The following is a 15,008-nucleotide window of genomic DNA, read 5'->3' as shown; positions in this document are numbered from 1 at the left end:
ATTTTATAATATTGTCTACTGTGTCTAGTGTAAGAGGTCTTGGTGACTTTGAAAGGGGTTGATGATTGAAGTGTCCCTGTAGTACCTAAGGAACCACAGATTAATCTGACCTTAGTCTCTACTCTCTACTTCACTTTCCACTCAGTTACATTCTAACAGTTGCATTGTCATGCTCTCTTCTGCATTCCTCTTTCATTAATCTATGTGTAACACTTGCTCCCCATATTTTCTTCTGTCATTCCCCTTTCAATATTGAAGAGTACCGAGTCTTTTAACAACTATTAAAGGACCACAGGTTGGGAAGTACTGATATCAATTATTACTATCTCAACATGCTAAAGTTCAGGGGTCCCCCAGAGTTGGGGAGAAACGCAAGCATGAAAAATGTTCCTGGGTGGCAGAAAAAAATGTGTTAGCCCCTATGTGGACTGGCTGCAGGAGGCAGGACATCTGGTTTTTATGCACCTAAAAGTTGCCTCCAAGCCAGGAATTCAAACATGAGCACCAACTTTGAGGCCACTGAGAGCAACATCCAATATGTTGGTGAGAAACTTGCTCATGAGCCACTGGTTGAGGTTCACTGCTATAATAGCTATTCCTCATGAAATGTTGCTCAAGGATAACTACAGCTTTTAGTACAAGGATAAAAAAACATCTCTTACACACAAAATGACTGTAGCAGTGTGAGAAAAAACACAATTAAAATAAAAAACTCAAATTTCCTTCCTATATCACAGATTTTAGAAATTTATGATGCTCACCCCAGAAGAAGGATTGGCCGTCCATCCCAGTTCAGCAGTGGCCGTTCGAGTGTCCATAAGGGTCTCTGTAAATTAAGAATTAAAAAAGGTTAGTGGACAAGGCAACCGCATATATATTCAAGTCCAAAATCAGTTCTTGCCTTTGTTTGATTTTGGGGTGCAAAAGCATGACCATAAATAATGACATTGCTGCGACAACCCTTTTGGTATAAAGAGTAAAATAAGAATATTGCTGTTACATACACACACACACACACACAGACAGTATAAAAATGCAGGGTTTGACTTAAATAAGATCCATAATGTTTTATTATTCAATCAAGGATGCCAAGCGGTCTTTGCTGGATGAGGTCACAAGCAAGTCCACGGATGTCAGGTTTGATGCATTGATAAAGCAGGCGCAGGCAGAGTTATGGATTTTGATTATGGCTCATGAAGAACAGAGAATTATGGTTCAGTGACTCTTATTTCATTATCACTCTGCACTTCACAAAGGGCTGATATTTATCAAGAAATGGAGAAAAAAAAAACATCAAAATAATATCTAATATAACTCCCAGGGGAAGCAAGGGCATGAAAATCTCAGTTGTTTCTGGCAGAACATAGAACTAAAGGGATTTTACACCTCTGTTACTAGTTTTAGCCATTTTGAAGCAATGCATATAAAGGTAGAACATCCATCTGGCCCTTACTAAAATAATAAAAACAAAACACAGGGGGTGATAGAGCCAGTTTACCTTTTACTGGATCACAATGGAAAACATTTTCTTTATATGCTTGTGAGGGCTTCTTTCTTTTTTGGGTCTCTCCCAAAAAACATACAGATTAATTGGCTCTTGATAAAACTGACCATGGTGTTTGGATGTGATAGGGCCTGAGGGACTGAGAGCTTCTTTGAGGTAGGGCTTAGTGAATTATCTATACTCTTTGCAAAGCCCTGTGGAATATGTTATCTATAATAAATATAAAGGTTAATAGCACAGGTATGGTTTTGCCTCCAATAAGGATTAATTACATCTTAGTTAAGATCAAGTACAAGCTACTGTTTTATTATTACAGAGAGAAAAGGAAATCATTTCTAAAAAATTTAAACTACAGGTATAGGATCTGTTATATAGAAACCGGTTATCCAGAAAGCTCAGAATTATGGAAATGTCGTCTCCCATAGATTCCATTTTAATCAAATAATTCACATTTTTTTAAATGATTTTCTTTTCCTTTGTAATAATAAAACAGTACCTTGTACTTGATCCCAACTAAGATATAAGTAACCCCAATTGGATGCAAAACAATCCTATTCGGTTTAATTAATGTTTAAATGATTTTTTAGTAGACTTGGAGATCCAAGTTACTGAAAGATCCCTTATCTGGTCCCAGTCATTCTGGATAACAGTTCCCATACTTGTTTATCATTAAATATCATTAAATTAGCAGGTTTCCAGATAATGGACCCCATAGCTGTAATCATAATGTTACAAGCACAAGTTAAAGGGAAAAAAGTGTAATTTTCTTTAATACAGTAGGGCGCAGTCTGGAACTGGAAGCAGATACCCAAACCTGGGCCTCCTTAGATGTGTGACAGCCTTAAACCCTGACTCCCCCCTCTTTATAAATCGCTCTATTACCTTTAATTTCATTCTGAGTTAATTATCAGTCTGTTTGTAATCATACTGTCCATTGATATACATGTATATCTTGTTGAGGCTGTACTTAGCAGTAATATAAATAAAGCTGATTATACTAATTTAGCCTTGTGTATACATAATTATTATATACTTTAGTACAGATCAACAGATTTAAACTGAAACACACATGGGGCACGTCGACTTCATGCGGAGTTGGATATATACAATCTGGTTAATGTTCAACATGTGCCAGGGGCTCATTGGGAAGAAGCAGAGAGACACACAAGAAGAAGCTGGAGGCCATGTCAATTGTCAATCAACTGTTCATCTTGTGGGTTAATGTAAAACCATTAAATGACCAGCAAACTCATCTGCATACTAAGAGCTGACACAAGCACACTCTGTGCCCACCAGCAGTAGTGGTGTCAGCCATTGTTCAGAACAGCTGACGTACTGAAAGATACAATAGAGCAATTGTCCCCATCCATGAATCTACTATCTCCCCCCATGGTGGGTGTCAGGGATAATTTTTCACTCTCTTACTCCTTCCCCCTCGCTCTGTTACATTGCTCTTCTCTTTATGTGTGCGGCTGAGCAGAACTACGGTACCCCTGGGATTTGTGTAAGCAACATTTACCTGTCACACAGCTCTGCTCCTGCATGACAAATAAGGGGTTTTACATGGCTGCTTGTTTATCGGTTCCATTTTTACCTCTGTCTCTTTTGCTTTACTCCCTCATTTTCTGTTATCTCCCTTCTATCAATGGTATCTGCCAAGTGTGCTCATATTTATACTGAGCCCCCCGTATCATTAGCAACACAAAGAAATTAAGCTGGCCATAGACGCAAAGATTTGATTGTACGAATCTCCGTTTTGTACGATTTTCGGGCCGTTTGACATTTTCCGAGAGATGTTGATTGCTCGTTCAATTGATCTGACAGGCTAGAAAATTTCTGTCGGCTACCGATAATATCTCTGCCGATCTGACGATATCAGTGGGAGACTGTCACCAGCTTTTTTCGTACGATTGCTGTTTGCTACTTTATTTGATCTGAATGATTAGTGGCAGGTTGGAGATGGCACCGAGCAATGGTTCGTCCGATATGAAGATAAATCTGCACGTCTATGGCCAGCTTAAAAGCTTTGATACAACCCCATTCTGCAGTGTGGAATTATTGTGCAAATTATTGGAAATAAGAATGTATCACAACTTTACAGAGACACAATTTCATAGGATTTTACTCTTCAGCATAATATACTAATCTGGGCCTGAGGCTCTCTACAAAAAGCCAATTTAAGTTTTAGAAACATTGTATCATTTTCTGACCGTTCAGTGCAGGAGAAAGTCGGGATATTTCAGTAACAATCCGGGACTGTGTGTTGAGCTATCAAAATTGGGACTGTGCCACGGCAGTGCAGGCCCGTGGTGGCAGAGGGGGGCCCTGCAACAGCAACCCCGGGGGGCCCCAGGCCTCCCAGACCTGGGGCTGGACTGGGGTGAACAGCGAGATCTCCCTCTTGACTCTACTTGATATATAAACTATTGAACACAATTTAGGTGGTGCCATCCTTACTCTATTTTGCCATTTTTTGATTTTTGTGGACTGCTTATCCCTTACAGATAGCTCCATGGTTCCTTAAGAGCTCTGTGGCAGTTGCAACAGTGCAGTTGCACCTAAAAACAATTAGATGCAGAACTACACACCCAACACCAGAAATAAACGCCAGGCAGACTTTGAAAATATACGTCACAACTTCGTCTGATTCATGGCAAAGTGTATACATGCAGTAGCATCTATTTTGACAAATCGGCAGTTGCGCAAGGGTCATACACAATGTGATTGTTTCCTATTCGCTGCCCGCATTGTGCATGCAATGATGTATGGATTCTGGAAAAAGGTGGTGCATTGTGTGAAAAAAATATGGCAGTTGTGTCCAAAACTGCACTTTGCTCATTGCATCAGGGTATGTGAATGAGTTCTTCAGCCTTCAAAGGAAGTTTAGAGGGTGTTAAGAATGTTCAGAGCCTAACCATTTCCAAATAAACCTTAAGTCGGTACTACACATAGTATAAGAAAGATACAGTAAAACAGGACCTACTTCAATCTGACCATAGAATGACTAGTAAGTGGCAGTCCGGCGACATACAGAAGTCCAGTGCAAATATTGAAAAATATTATTTTCTAGCAAGACACCCAAACACAATTCAGTTAATTTTGGCTACACAAACTAAAAACATTAGCTGTTGACAGATGCCAGCAGTTGCATTTCAGTGCCAGCTTCAGGGTTACAGTCTGGACATCCGTGAAGTGGTTTCACCACAGGTATGTCTTTGCCAGGCCAAGCTTAAATGAATGTAAGTTTTCTATACACAGAGAATCAATATGGGTATCACATGAGATAAGAGAATGCTAAAGTAAGTAACTTTTATCTTTAAACATAACAGCAGCAAACACATGGGAGGTTGTTACACCAGACAGGAAAATAGCCACCTGTTGTAAATACTAGACATACATTACTGAGTTAGACCAAACACGTGCATTTTGCCTTTATACATAAGGTTTAGCTCCCATATTGCTTTCCATAGCTAAAGAAAATTCTCCATAGATGACCAAGAAAGAAGGCTGGCTATGTATTAATAGTAGGATGCTCTTCCATGGTTTCTAATACAATCCAGCTTGAGGAATCGAGCACATCAACTCAATGCAGAATACAAATTATCCTCCATTCCACAAACCCTGATACAAAAAATACTATGGGATGACATAATAATAGTAATAAAAATGTGTTCTGGGCCTAGTTACCCCGAGCAATCAGCTGACCAGTCTATTTTGAATACTTGGTTGCTAGGGGTATTTAGACTTGTAGCATCCCCCCTATATATTTTATTATTGCCACCCGATAGTATGTGGCAGTTGTACTGATGTTAAGCCGCATGACCATTCTTCATTCTCATTCAGCACTGGTCATTCTTCATCCCTCTCAACCAAATATAATTCTTGTACTGTGTAGCAATTAGGCACATTGTGTTAATCACTGCCTAATGATCTTTGCAGTCCAGGCTGCAGGTAGCCTGCATTCAGCATGGGACGGTTAGGGGTGAATGCACTGTTTTTCTTTGCTGTGACTAATGTTATAAATCATTGTTTCAAGGATTAGTGAGAAGCAATAATACTTTCTAGGTAACTTCCTTCTAGTGACCATATAAAATGAGAAGCAAAATATTCCCCATAGTGTATGTTTAGACAAACAAAATGTTCTTCAGCTTATGAGTTTTTCTTCTCCTTCCATCGGAGATGGTATGGCCTTAAGTAGCGGTGTAAATACAATTTGTCGGGCCCAATTATTGATATATAAAATTATTTAGTTGGACTTTTGATACCATGGCCCATATAAAATGAGAAGCACAAAAAAATATTTCCCATAGTATAATTTCAGACAAACAAAATGCTCTACAGCTTTAGGGGGTTTTTCTACTTAAATCATAGATGGTATGACCTTAGGTAGTGGTACAAATACACTTTATATTATAGTTGGACTTTCCATACCATGGCCTTTTAGCTGCTGTTGAGCAGCTGAGTGTTGAACCTCAACATCTAAAGAATGTCTTATACATAGAGTCCGTCTTGTCCTACATTCAGCATCTTGCTCAGTTATCCATACAATGCTCATAATCTACAGCTTTTCTTACCCACACTAAAGTCTAACGCCCAGTGTAAATAGTTAGAACACTGGCACAGACTACTTTGCAAAAGGATCCACATTCTGCTAAAAGTAAAAATAAATCTTAAATCAAAACACCACATAAAACAAAAAGATCTAGATGTAGTCACTGGTTCATCAAGATCATTAGAGGTGACTCAATGGCTTCATTAGAATTAGAAAATTGCTCAAACCTTCGTGATTTACAAATACAGATCAATTGTAATTGATTTACTCAGCGGTTAGTAGACCAGTTTTCATGGTTTCAATTTAAGAGAATCGATTTGCAATTCAAAGCATTGCTAATTCACTATTCTGTAAAAGGAAAGGTCAGCCTCATTTACCAACGTGGTGCAAATCAGACCCAATGCAAATAAAGTAACTTACAGCAACTAATCATGATTTAGCTGTGACCTGGATTATTGAAAGGGAGCAAATTTGCACCAACATTAGTAAATGAGACAGGGACGTTTGTAATGCTATAGTCAGCATATTACAGTGTTAATCAAGCTTTTGGACATTTTAGGCCACACCAGTGACCTGCCCTGGTTACGCCCATACATATTCCCAAACCATACATATTTTCCTCCTAATCAATATCTCAAATAGACTCTTCAGATATTAATTAGGACATAGTTATACTAAATCATTGCCCCATTTAAAGCAGTAGGCCCAAAGAAAATTTACAGCTGCCCTTGCTTCATTACATGGACCAACTGGCTGCCAAACTTATCCAAATGTGCCAACAAATAGCTGCCAGTGTCTGGGCTCCTTAACTCTTATTTGGCTGCATGTGACTATAACTATAAAAGTGGCACAAATCCGGACACACCCCAATCTATCCAAATCCCTGCCACTTTCATGGTTAAACACCCCTTGTGAGGGTCAACAATTTAGGACTATTGAAGTCTGGTTCCATGAACTAAATCAATAGTTGCTGCTGGATTATTCAGCCCTAATGCACCTGAGCAACAAACTTCAGTGTCAGCAATGCATTCATAGAAAATTGTAATATAAGTTATTCATATTTGCATGGGTTTCCTTCAGATACAAGGCAGGTTAATTGCCTACTAATAAAACCCTACTGTGTGTGAATGTGAGAAAGATATTAGATTGTAAGCTCTACTGGAACAGGAACTGGCATGAATAATAAAGAATCATGCATAACAAATAGGTGCATATATATATATATATATATATATATATATATATATATATATATATATATATATATATATATATATATATATATATATATATATATATATATATATATATATATATATATACTGGGCGCCCGGGTGCCTAATGGAGCTAGGTAAGTACACCATTTCAAATTCTGCAGGCAGCCTTGTCTAGTGAGCAGCTCATGGCAATGAGGAGATACTAAGAGCATCAGCCTCATGAAATCTTTCAATTCTTCTCTTTAATGCTCAATGGACGCATTGTTTCTCAGATCTTCTGGCTCCGGGGCACCATTTAGAGCTTGTTGAAAAGAAAGGAAATTGATCATGTGATGAAAACAGCGCTGAGGTTTGAGAAAAACTCAGATAGCCTTTTTATTCTATTGGCTTTAAAACTCTATTTTTATGCAATATTATCAGCAATAGGGCTATTAGAAGATTATTTTGCATGAGGGCAGTTCCATCAACCTTGTGGCCTGCAGTTGATCACCTTCAAAGGAATATTATAGATGTTAGTGTCGCTGTAAAGCATTAAAGGTCATTTATCACGGGAAAATTGTTTCCCCCACCGGAGGTGCAGGCTATCAGAACCCTTACTCCAGCTGGGGGAAACAATGTTATCTTGTCCAAAATATTCTTGTAGCCAGTGCTATATTCCCATGGCAGGCGGCCATGATTGCTGCTTCCCCCAGCTCACTCATTCTGCTCACGCATGTGACGTCACGTGCATAAATAAATAGGCTGGGATTTATGTTTAGGGGATTATTTATCAAAATCCGAATTTATCTCATTATTTTCTGCAATATACTCCGACCAAATCCGCACGGGTTATTTCCCTTTATCTATAAATACATTTTCCTGAAAAATTCCAGTTCAGGAAAAATCAAGATAATTCGAATCGTCCAAATTTTTCGCCTGAAAAATAAGATTTTTTTCAGATTTTTGGCCAAAACCCACAAAATTTTCGGATTATTGCACGAAAACCAGCGGAGATCAGAATATATTCGGGACTTCTCCATTGACTTATATACAACCTCGGCAGGTATGAGATGCCGGATTTTCGGATTCTGACTTTTTCACCTTCGGGGTATATCCTGAAAAAAATGATACACTAAAAATTCGAATTTTTTGAGTATTTGGCACTCGGACTTTAATAAATAACCCCTTAGTGTCTCAACATGGCTGCCCCCACCGGCTTGCTATTAGCACCCACCTCCACTGCGGATACATTTTTCTAATAGGTGCCTTTTTAGTCTAAATGTAAAAAAGCAATAGAAAGCGATGTACTAGCATGATGTGTGTGCACTTATTTACATAAAGATGATACTGCATATTATTATCACTGCAATGATAATTACCCTGTGGCATACAGTAATAATATTAATGATATAAGAGCATTTTTAAGAACCCTGCTTGATTTAAGGGCAAACAAATCTATAATGTGTTTCATTCCATTCCCAGTCTTGTCCTGCAAAGACTACACCTCTGAGACCGTAGCATGGAAATCAATATATTACATGCATTTGTTTTATTGTGTTATGGCTCCAAACACAGATCACCTAGGGCCCGAGAGAAATCACACGAAGGAGAGCCGCAGACCCAAGATGTATTGCTTTAACGCTAGGGTTGCCATCTTTTTTGGAAAAAAATACCAGCCTTCTTGAATATTTAGATTTTTTCCATATTAATAACATTGGGGTCAAGCATCATTTTTACCGGTCAGGCCAGTAAAATATTGGCCAGGTGTCAAACCTATTTAATGCTAAGAAACTCTATTTGCTCCACGGTGGTGGCAATTTATCCTGTGTATATGCTCCAGATTCAATGAAGAATAGAAGGTTCTGCATACACACACACTCATTTTTGCATCAATCACTCGGGAGAATCGGTCAAGGGCCTGTGTAAAATTACATTGCTCGCCTCGTTAATGAGGGGCCGACGATGAAATGCAGAAGAGACTCATTAATCAGACTAGCCGGGGAAGTTGCACGCTCTGATTGGAGTGAGATTCCCGCGTGGCTGCCATGTTCCTACTCAGGAGCTCACACTTTTCATTAATAACGCTGATGGAAGTCTTTCACTGGCCTTTCAATTAGGCCTGTCAGTGGACAAGGGTATGTCGTGAGCTTGGCTAATTGCTGCCCACAGAGCTTGCAATCTGTCCATATGCAGAGGTTTAATAATGAATATCCAGTGTATCTTGTTATTATATCCACAATTTTTGTTTCTCTAAGAAGGAAAGCGATGGTTCCTTTCTAGAAGAAAATAAATTGTGTACACATATATTTATACATATAGTGGTGACAAGACCCGGGGCAAAATATTATGTGCACAGCCCTGTTATTTATGGTCCAATCTGCAACTCTCCAGCTATGGCTGAACCGCAATTCCCCAAACAGCGGGAGGCTATGGACCCAGAAATGTGTCTAACGCCATCGCTCCCTTCAGTATATGCACTGTCCCATATTCACACAGGTCATTAGGCTGCAGGGCTGAGACATATCAAACAAAGGCATTTTAGACAACTGAATGAATATGGTTTAATAGATAAAGAAATGAATTCTATATATCTAACAGCCTCTTTACTACTTATTTCCTGCTAGCCCTGCTTTTCCTACTCCTGGGAATTGAACTCAGCCTTGCACTGACGCCTCCTATTGACTGGAATTGCCTAGTTTTCTTATACAAGTACTAGTATAGGACCTGTCATCCAGAATGCTTGGGACAAGGGGTTTTCATATAAGGGATACTGCAGTAATTTGGATCCTTATAACTTACTAAAACCTTATTTACACAATTATTTAACCCAATTTGCCACCAGTAAGGATAAATTATATCTTAGTTGGGATCAAGTACAAGGTACGGTTTTATTATTACAGAGTAAAAGGAAATCATTTTTAAAGATCTGAACCATTTCCTACAAAGGAGTCTATGGGAAATGGCCATCACGTAATTCGGATTTCCAGATAACGGATCCCAAACCTGTGTAGGATCTATTATCCAGAATGTTTGGAAACTGGGGGTTTCTGGATAAGGTATTTTTAATTTGGATCTTCATACCTTACGTCTGCCAAAGACAATTTAAACATTATAAACGCAATAAGGTTGTTTTAAGACCAATATGGATTCATTTGTGGTAGCCAAATGAGTGGATCTCTCCCAGATATTCCCACCTCGAAGTGGGCAATACCGTGCTGATCCGATCATGGGTACTAGGTATTATTGGCCTGTGTGTGTGGCCCTCCGATGGGTTTCCCTGATCGATATCTGCCCGAAAGTCGGCCAGATGTTGATCGGACAGGACTGAAAATCCCATTGGATCGTGGACTGCATCTGTTTGTTGATATGACCGCCCATTCACCCTAGGGCCCACCGATCAGATCAGGCTGATATCGCCCACCTCAAGGTGGGCATTTCGGGGAGAGATCCGATGTCGCCAAACGAGTGGATCTCTACGTGTATGGCAACCTTTAATCTGCTGGCAGTTTATATTGGCCCGTGTATGGCCACCTTTAGCTACCATCAAGTACAAGCTATTGTTTAATTAGCACAGAAAAAAATGCAAATAATTTTTTAAAAATTACAATTATTTGCTTTAAATGTATCCTGTGGAAGATGGCCTTCCCATAATTGGAAGCTTTCCGTATAACAGGTTTCCGGATAACGGAAACAAAATATACGATTATAGTATGCCCTTACATTTGCTCATATCCCCTGCCTGTAAAAAAAATTATTAGTCATCTGGATAAAAAATTACGAAAAGAAAGCCATGATGGAAGTGCAGGACAACCCACACAAAACAGGTAGAACATATATGGGAGCATGTAATAAAAAAAACTGAAAAACTAATCGCAATGAGAAAACTTATGCCTTCGTGGGAATTTAATATAGCTTTTCCGACCACTTCCAGTAGAAGACTGTTTGCGAATTTTATAGTTTGCACCATTGCGCAGTAAATGTAATAAAAAAAATAGTCTTACTGAATAAGTCATTATGTTTGCTCCAAAAGATTACGACACCTTCAAGCACTTCTTAAGAGTGCGCAATTAAAATTCGCAATGCACAATTACAATTCACAATGCAATAACAGTTTAAGGAACAATATTAAATTGCGAGATGCGGATTTTTTTTCTTAATTGCTTTGTTCTTTGTGACTTTTATTACATTCCCCCAATATACTTAATACTGATGCTTAACTTGGAAGCTAAACTTAGGACCCCAGGACAGCAAGGTGGAAGGGATGGTTCACCTTTATGTTAACTTTTAGCATGTTATAGAATGGCCAATTCTAAGTAACTTTTTTAATTGGCTTTCATTATCTATTTTATATGGCTTTTGGATTATTTGCCTTGCTTCTGACTCTTTCCAGCATTCAAATGGGGGTCCCATTTAAAAACAAATGCTCTGTAAGGCATTTATTGTTATTGCTACTTTTTATACTCATCTTTCTATACAGACCCTCTGCTACTCATATCCCAGCCTCTTGTTCAAATCAGTGCATGGTTGCTAGGGTACTTTGGACCAGAGTAACCAGATTGCTGAAATTGTAAAGTGGAGGTGAATAAAAAGTTAAATAACTAAAAAAAACTAAAATAATAAAAAACTAAAACCAATTGCAAATTGTCTCAGAATATCACTCTCTACATCATACTAAAAGTTAACAACCCCTTTAACACTGAGCCTACATGCCACCCATGAGTGCATGCATGTGCGTGCGAGCCACCATACCGCTACATGTGCGTGTGTCAGGAGATTAATCTGCACATAAAAGTAGATGTGCAAGCATGTGTTGGGTGAATAAGTATGTTTGCATAAGGAGATGTATGTGCATGAGATGAGTGTGTGCATGTGTGTGTGTATAAAAGTGTATTTGTTTAAGCATATTAATGTGTGAGTATATTTATAGGTCTGTGCGTGTATAAATTAGATGTGTGTGTGTTTATGTATCACTCTTTCTAGAGATGGATAGCCAGAGCACACGGAGGATGTAATTATATCCCACTAATTACAAGGTTTATGTTACAGGGGATTATGGGGCTATTATCCTATCGCATGCATAATACTTTTATATAAAACAGATGCATGCAACTCTAATATGCGGTTAAGCACCTAGACACATGAAATGCAAAAGCATAAGGTTTAGTTGCGATTCTTTCTGCGCAAAGCCTTTAAACAAAGGCAACATACAGACACTAATTCAAAGTAATACGGTTTATATTAGAATAAATGTAAGAGAAATGAGGAGCGTTGAGCCCAGAAAGCAGAGGAGACAAGGAACGGGAAGATGAGCGGCCACAGATGCCTAGGTTTTTGGCAGCCTTTCCCTCATGAATGTCTTCCTTTAATTCCGAGTGCCTTTGTTACAACCATCTGTTCCCTTCCCCTAATTAGGAGTAGGACAGAAAGCGGCGCTCACAATTACACCAGTGTGAAGTGCTGGGAGGCTGTGCAATGCGGTGCCTGGGCTCGGAGTCAGCCTTCCTTGTGCAAACAATCATCTACTAATAGATTACTGATAAGTCATTGGTAATTAGCAGGAAGCATACAAAAAGGCCATTGCTGAGCACAGCCCACATCATAGATAAAGCACACACACAGGAGCAGATGCCCTTTTTACCCACCATGCTCTGTGCCTCCAACTCAATGACTCCAGTGTATACAGCAGTGATCCCCAACCAGTAGCTCGTGAGCAACATGTTGCTCTCCAACCCCTTGGATGTTGCTCCCAGTGGCCTCAAAGCAGGTTCTTATTTTTGAATTCCAGGCTTGGAGGCAAGTTTTGGTTGTATAAAAAACAGTGCACTGTCAAACAGAGCCTTAATGTAGGTTGACAGTACACATAGGGGCTACCAAATAATCAATCACAGCACTTATTGCTGGGCATGTTCTTGGGCACCCCAAGAACATTTTTCATGCTTGTGTTGCTCCCGAACTCCTTTTACTTCTGAATGTTGCTCACGGGTTCAAAAGGTTGGGGATCCCTGGTATACAGCATAGTAGGGATGCACAAATCCACTATTTTGGATTCGGCCGAACCCCCGAATTCTTTGCAAAAAATTCATTTGAATACCAAACCGAATCCGAATCCTAATTTGCATATACAAATTATGTTTGGGAAGGGGAAACATTTTTTACTTCCTTGTTTTGTGACAAAAAGTCACACGATTTCCCTCTCCATCCCTAATTTTCATATAAAAATTAGGATTTGGATTCAGATTGGCCAAATTCGAATCCTGCTGAAAAAGGCTGAATCCCTGCTACATCCCTACAGTATAGTGCCATATTTATATTGTGCTATAATGTTGTCAAGAGCTTTGTGTGAAACAGGAACCAGGACATAGAAGGGCAACAAGGAATCTATTGGGCTTGTTTTTGAAGCGCAACCGCATTCTCAGTCACATAACTTGTGCTGGAGTCGCTAAGCATTCATTAATGGTACAGGTATGGGTCCTGTTATCCAGAATGCTCGGGACCTGGGGTTTTCCGGATATCAGATCTCTCAGTAAAATCTCCATACCTTAAATATACTAAAAATACTAATAAACCCAGAAGGATTGTTTTGCCACCAGTAAGGATTAAGTATATCTTAGTTTGGATTTGAATTATTTGATTAAAATGAAGTCTATATGGCATTCCTGTAATTCAGAGCTTTCTGGATAATGGGTTTCCAAATAATTTATCCCATACCAGTGCCTGCATCTACAGTCGCTCTTTGCGTAAAGCACCAAGCGCTCCGCCTGCTTGAGTGAACCACATGCAGGGTGCAGATGTAATTTCAAAGAAATGATGACATACTGACAGCATCGGACTGGGGGGCTGGGGCCAGGTCTGGACTGGGATTCACAATAGGCCCTGGCATTTCAAGTACACAGAGGACGAAGCAGCCCCCCACCAGTCCAAAAATAGTGACTGTCTATGGCAATTTACTGCAGCCCCTCTGGCATTTGCCAGAACCCACAGATTGCCAGAACGAGCCTGGCCGGGGCCCATTGAGCTTTACAACAGGGGCCTCCACCTCAGCTGCAAACCCTCTCTGGCAACCTCCCCACACACGTGGCATACCCTCTCTTCTTGCACCGATGATTGTGGCCAGGGAGAGGTCAATAGGTAGGCAGGTCCCAGGAAGGTAGTGGGTCACGGTTGGTGGGGCCCACCAGATATTTTTCCGGTGTCCTGTCGGCCCAGTATGATCCTGAAACTGAAAATTCATCACAAAACCTCTCTCTCAAATGCGTTAAAATGCACATACTTGTGCCCGATACTGTACTGCACACAATGCACTTGCATTCGTAAATGTGCCCTTGTGTGTTAGTACTTTTTATACAGAACAGGGTGTTTCTATCGGCTTTACATTAACCCCATTTTCCGGCTCCAGCAGACAGATAGATGTGCCAAACAGGATACTCAGTGGGGCTCATTTATAAACTTCGCACAGGGCAGAATAGTTTGTACAGTAAAGATATTTGCCCTGTGCATGGTTATAGTTATAAAGCTGAATATAAGCGAATGTCTATAAGAGCGTTTAAATATGGCAAAAATTGCAAATTGTGAATATTTATGCGCACTCTCTGCGTTTGAATTACGCCACAACTTTGGTGACAGAAAAAATATTCGTTAGACAGTTTCACAAATTGCAAATTTAAGTTACTGTTAACGCTATTCTTGCGCACCAAAACCTCGCATAATGGGCGCACTGATGCAAACACCCGTCTCATTTGCGAGCCATTTGCGAAAA

The 15,008-nt window shown here is 39.6% G+C and overlaps 1 protein-coding gene across 2 annotated transcripts in view; it reads right to left on the bottom strand.

Annotated features, from left to right (window-relative positions):
• The window catches only part of LOC108717147 (ephrin type-B receptor 1-B-like), a 186,407-nt gene that overhangs the window by 128,599 nt on the left and 42,800 nt on the right, over nucleotides 1–15,008 (bottom strand). For both annotated transcript variants that reach the window (XR_005961394.1, XM_018263965.2), the window contains exon 2: nucleotides 762–826. Coding sequence is in view for 1 of the 2 variants with exons in the window: in XM_018263965.2 (XP_018119454.1) it covers nucleotides 762–826 (65 nt within the window). In the remaining variant the exon portion in view is untranslated. The remainder of the gene's footprint in view (nucleotides 1–761; nucleotides 827–15,008) is intronic.

Source organism: Xenopus laevis, chromosome 5L (assembly GCF_017654675.1).
Source record: "Xenopus laevis strain J_2021 chromosome 5L, Xenopus_laevis_v10.1, whole genome shotgun sequence".
Taxonomy (NCBI): Eukaryota; Metazoa; Chordata; class Amphibia; order Anura; family Pipidae; genus Xenopus; species Xenopus laevis.
This window is presented reverse-complemented; position numbering and strand designations above follow the sequence as displayed.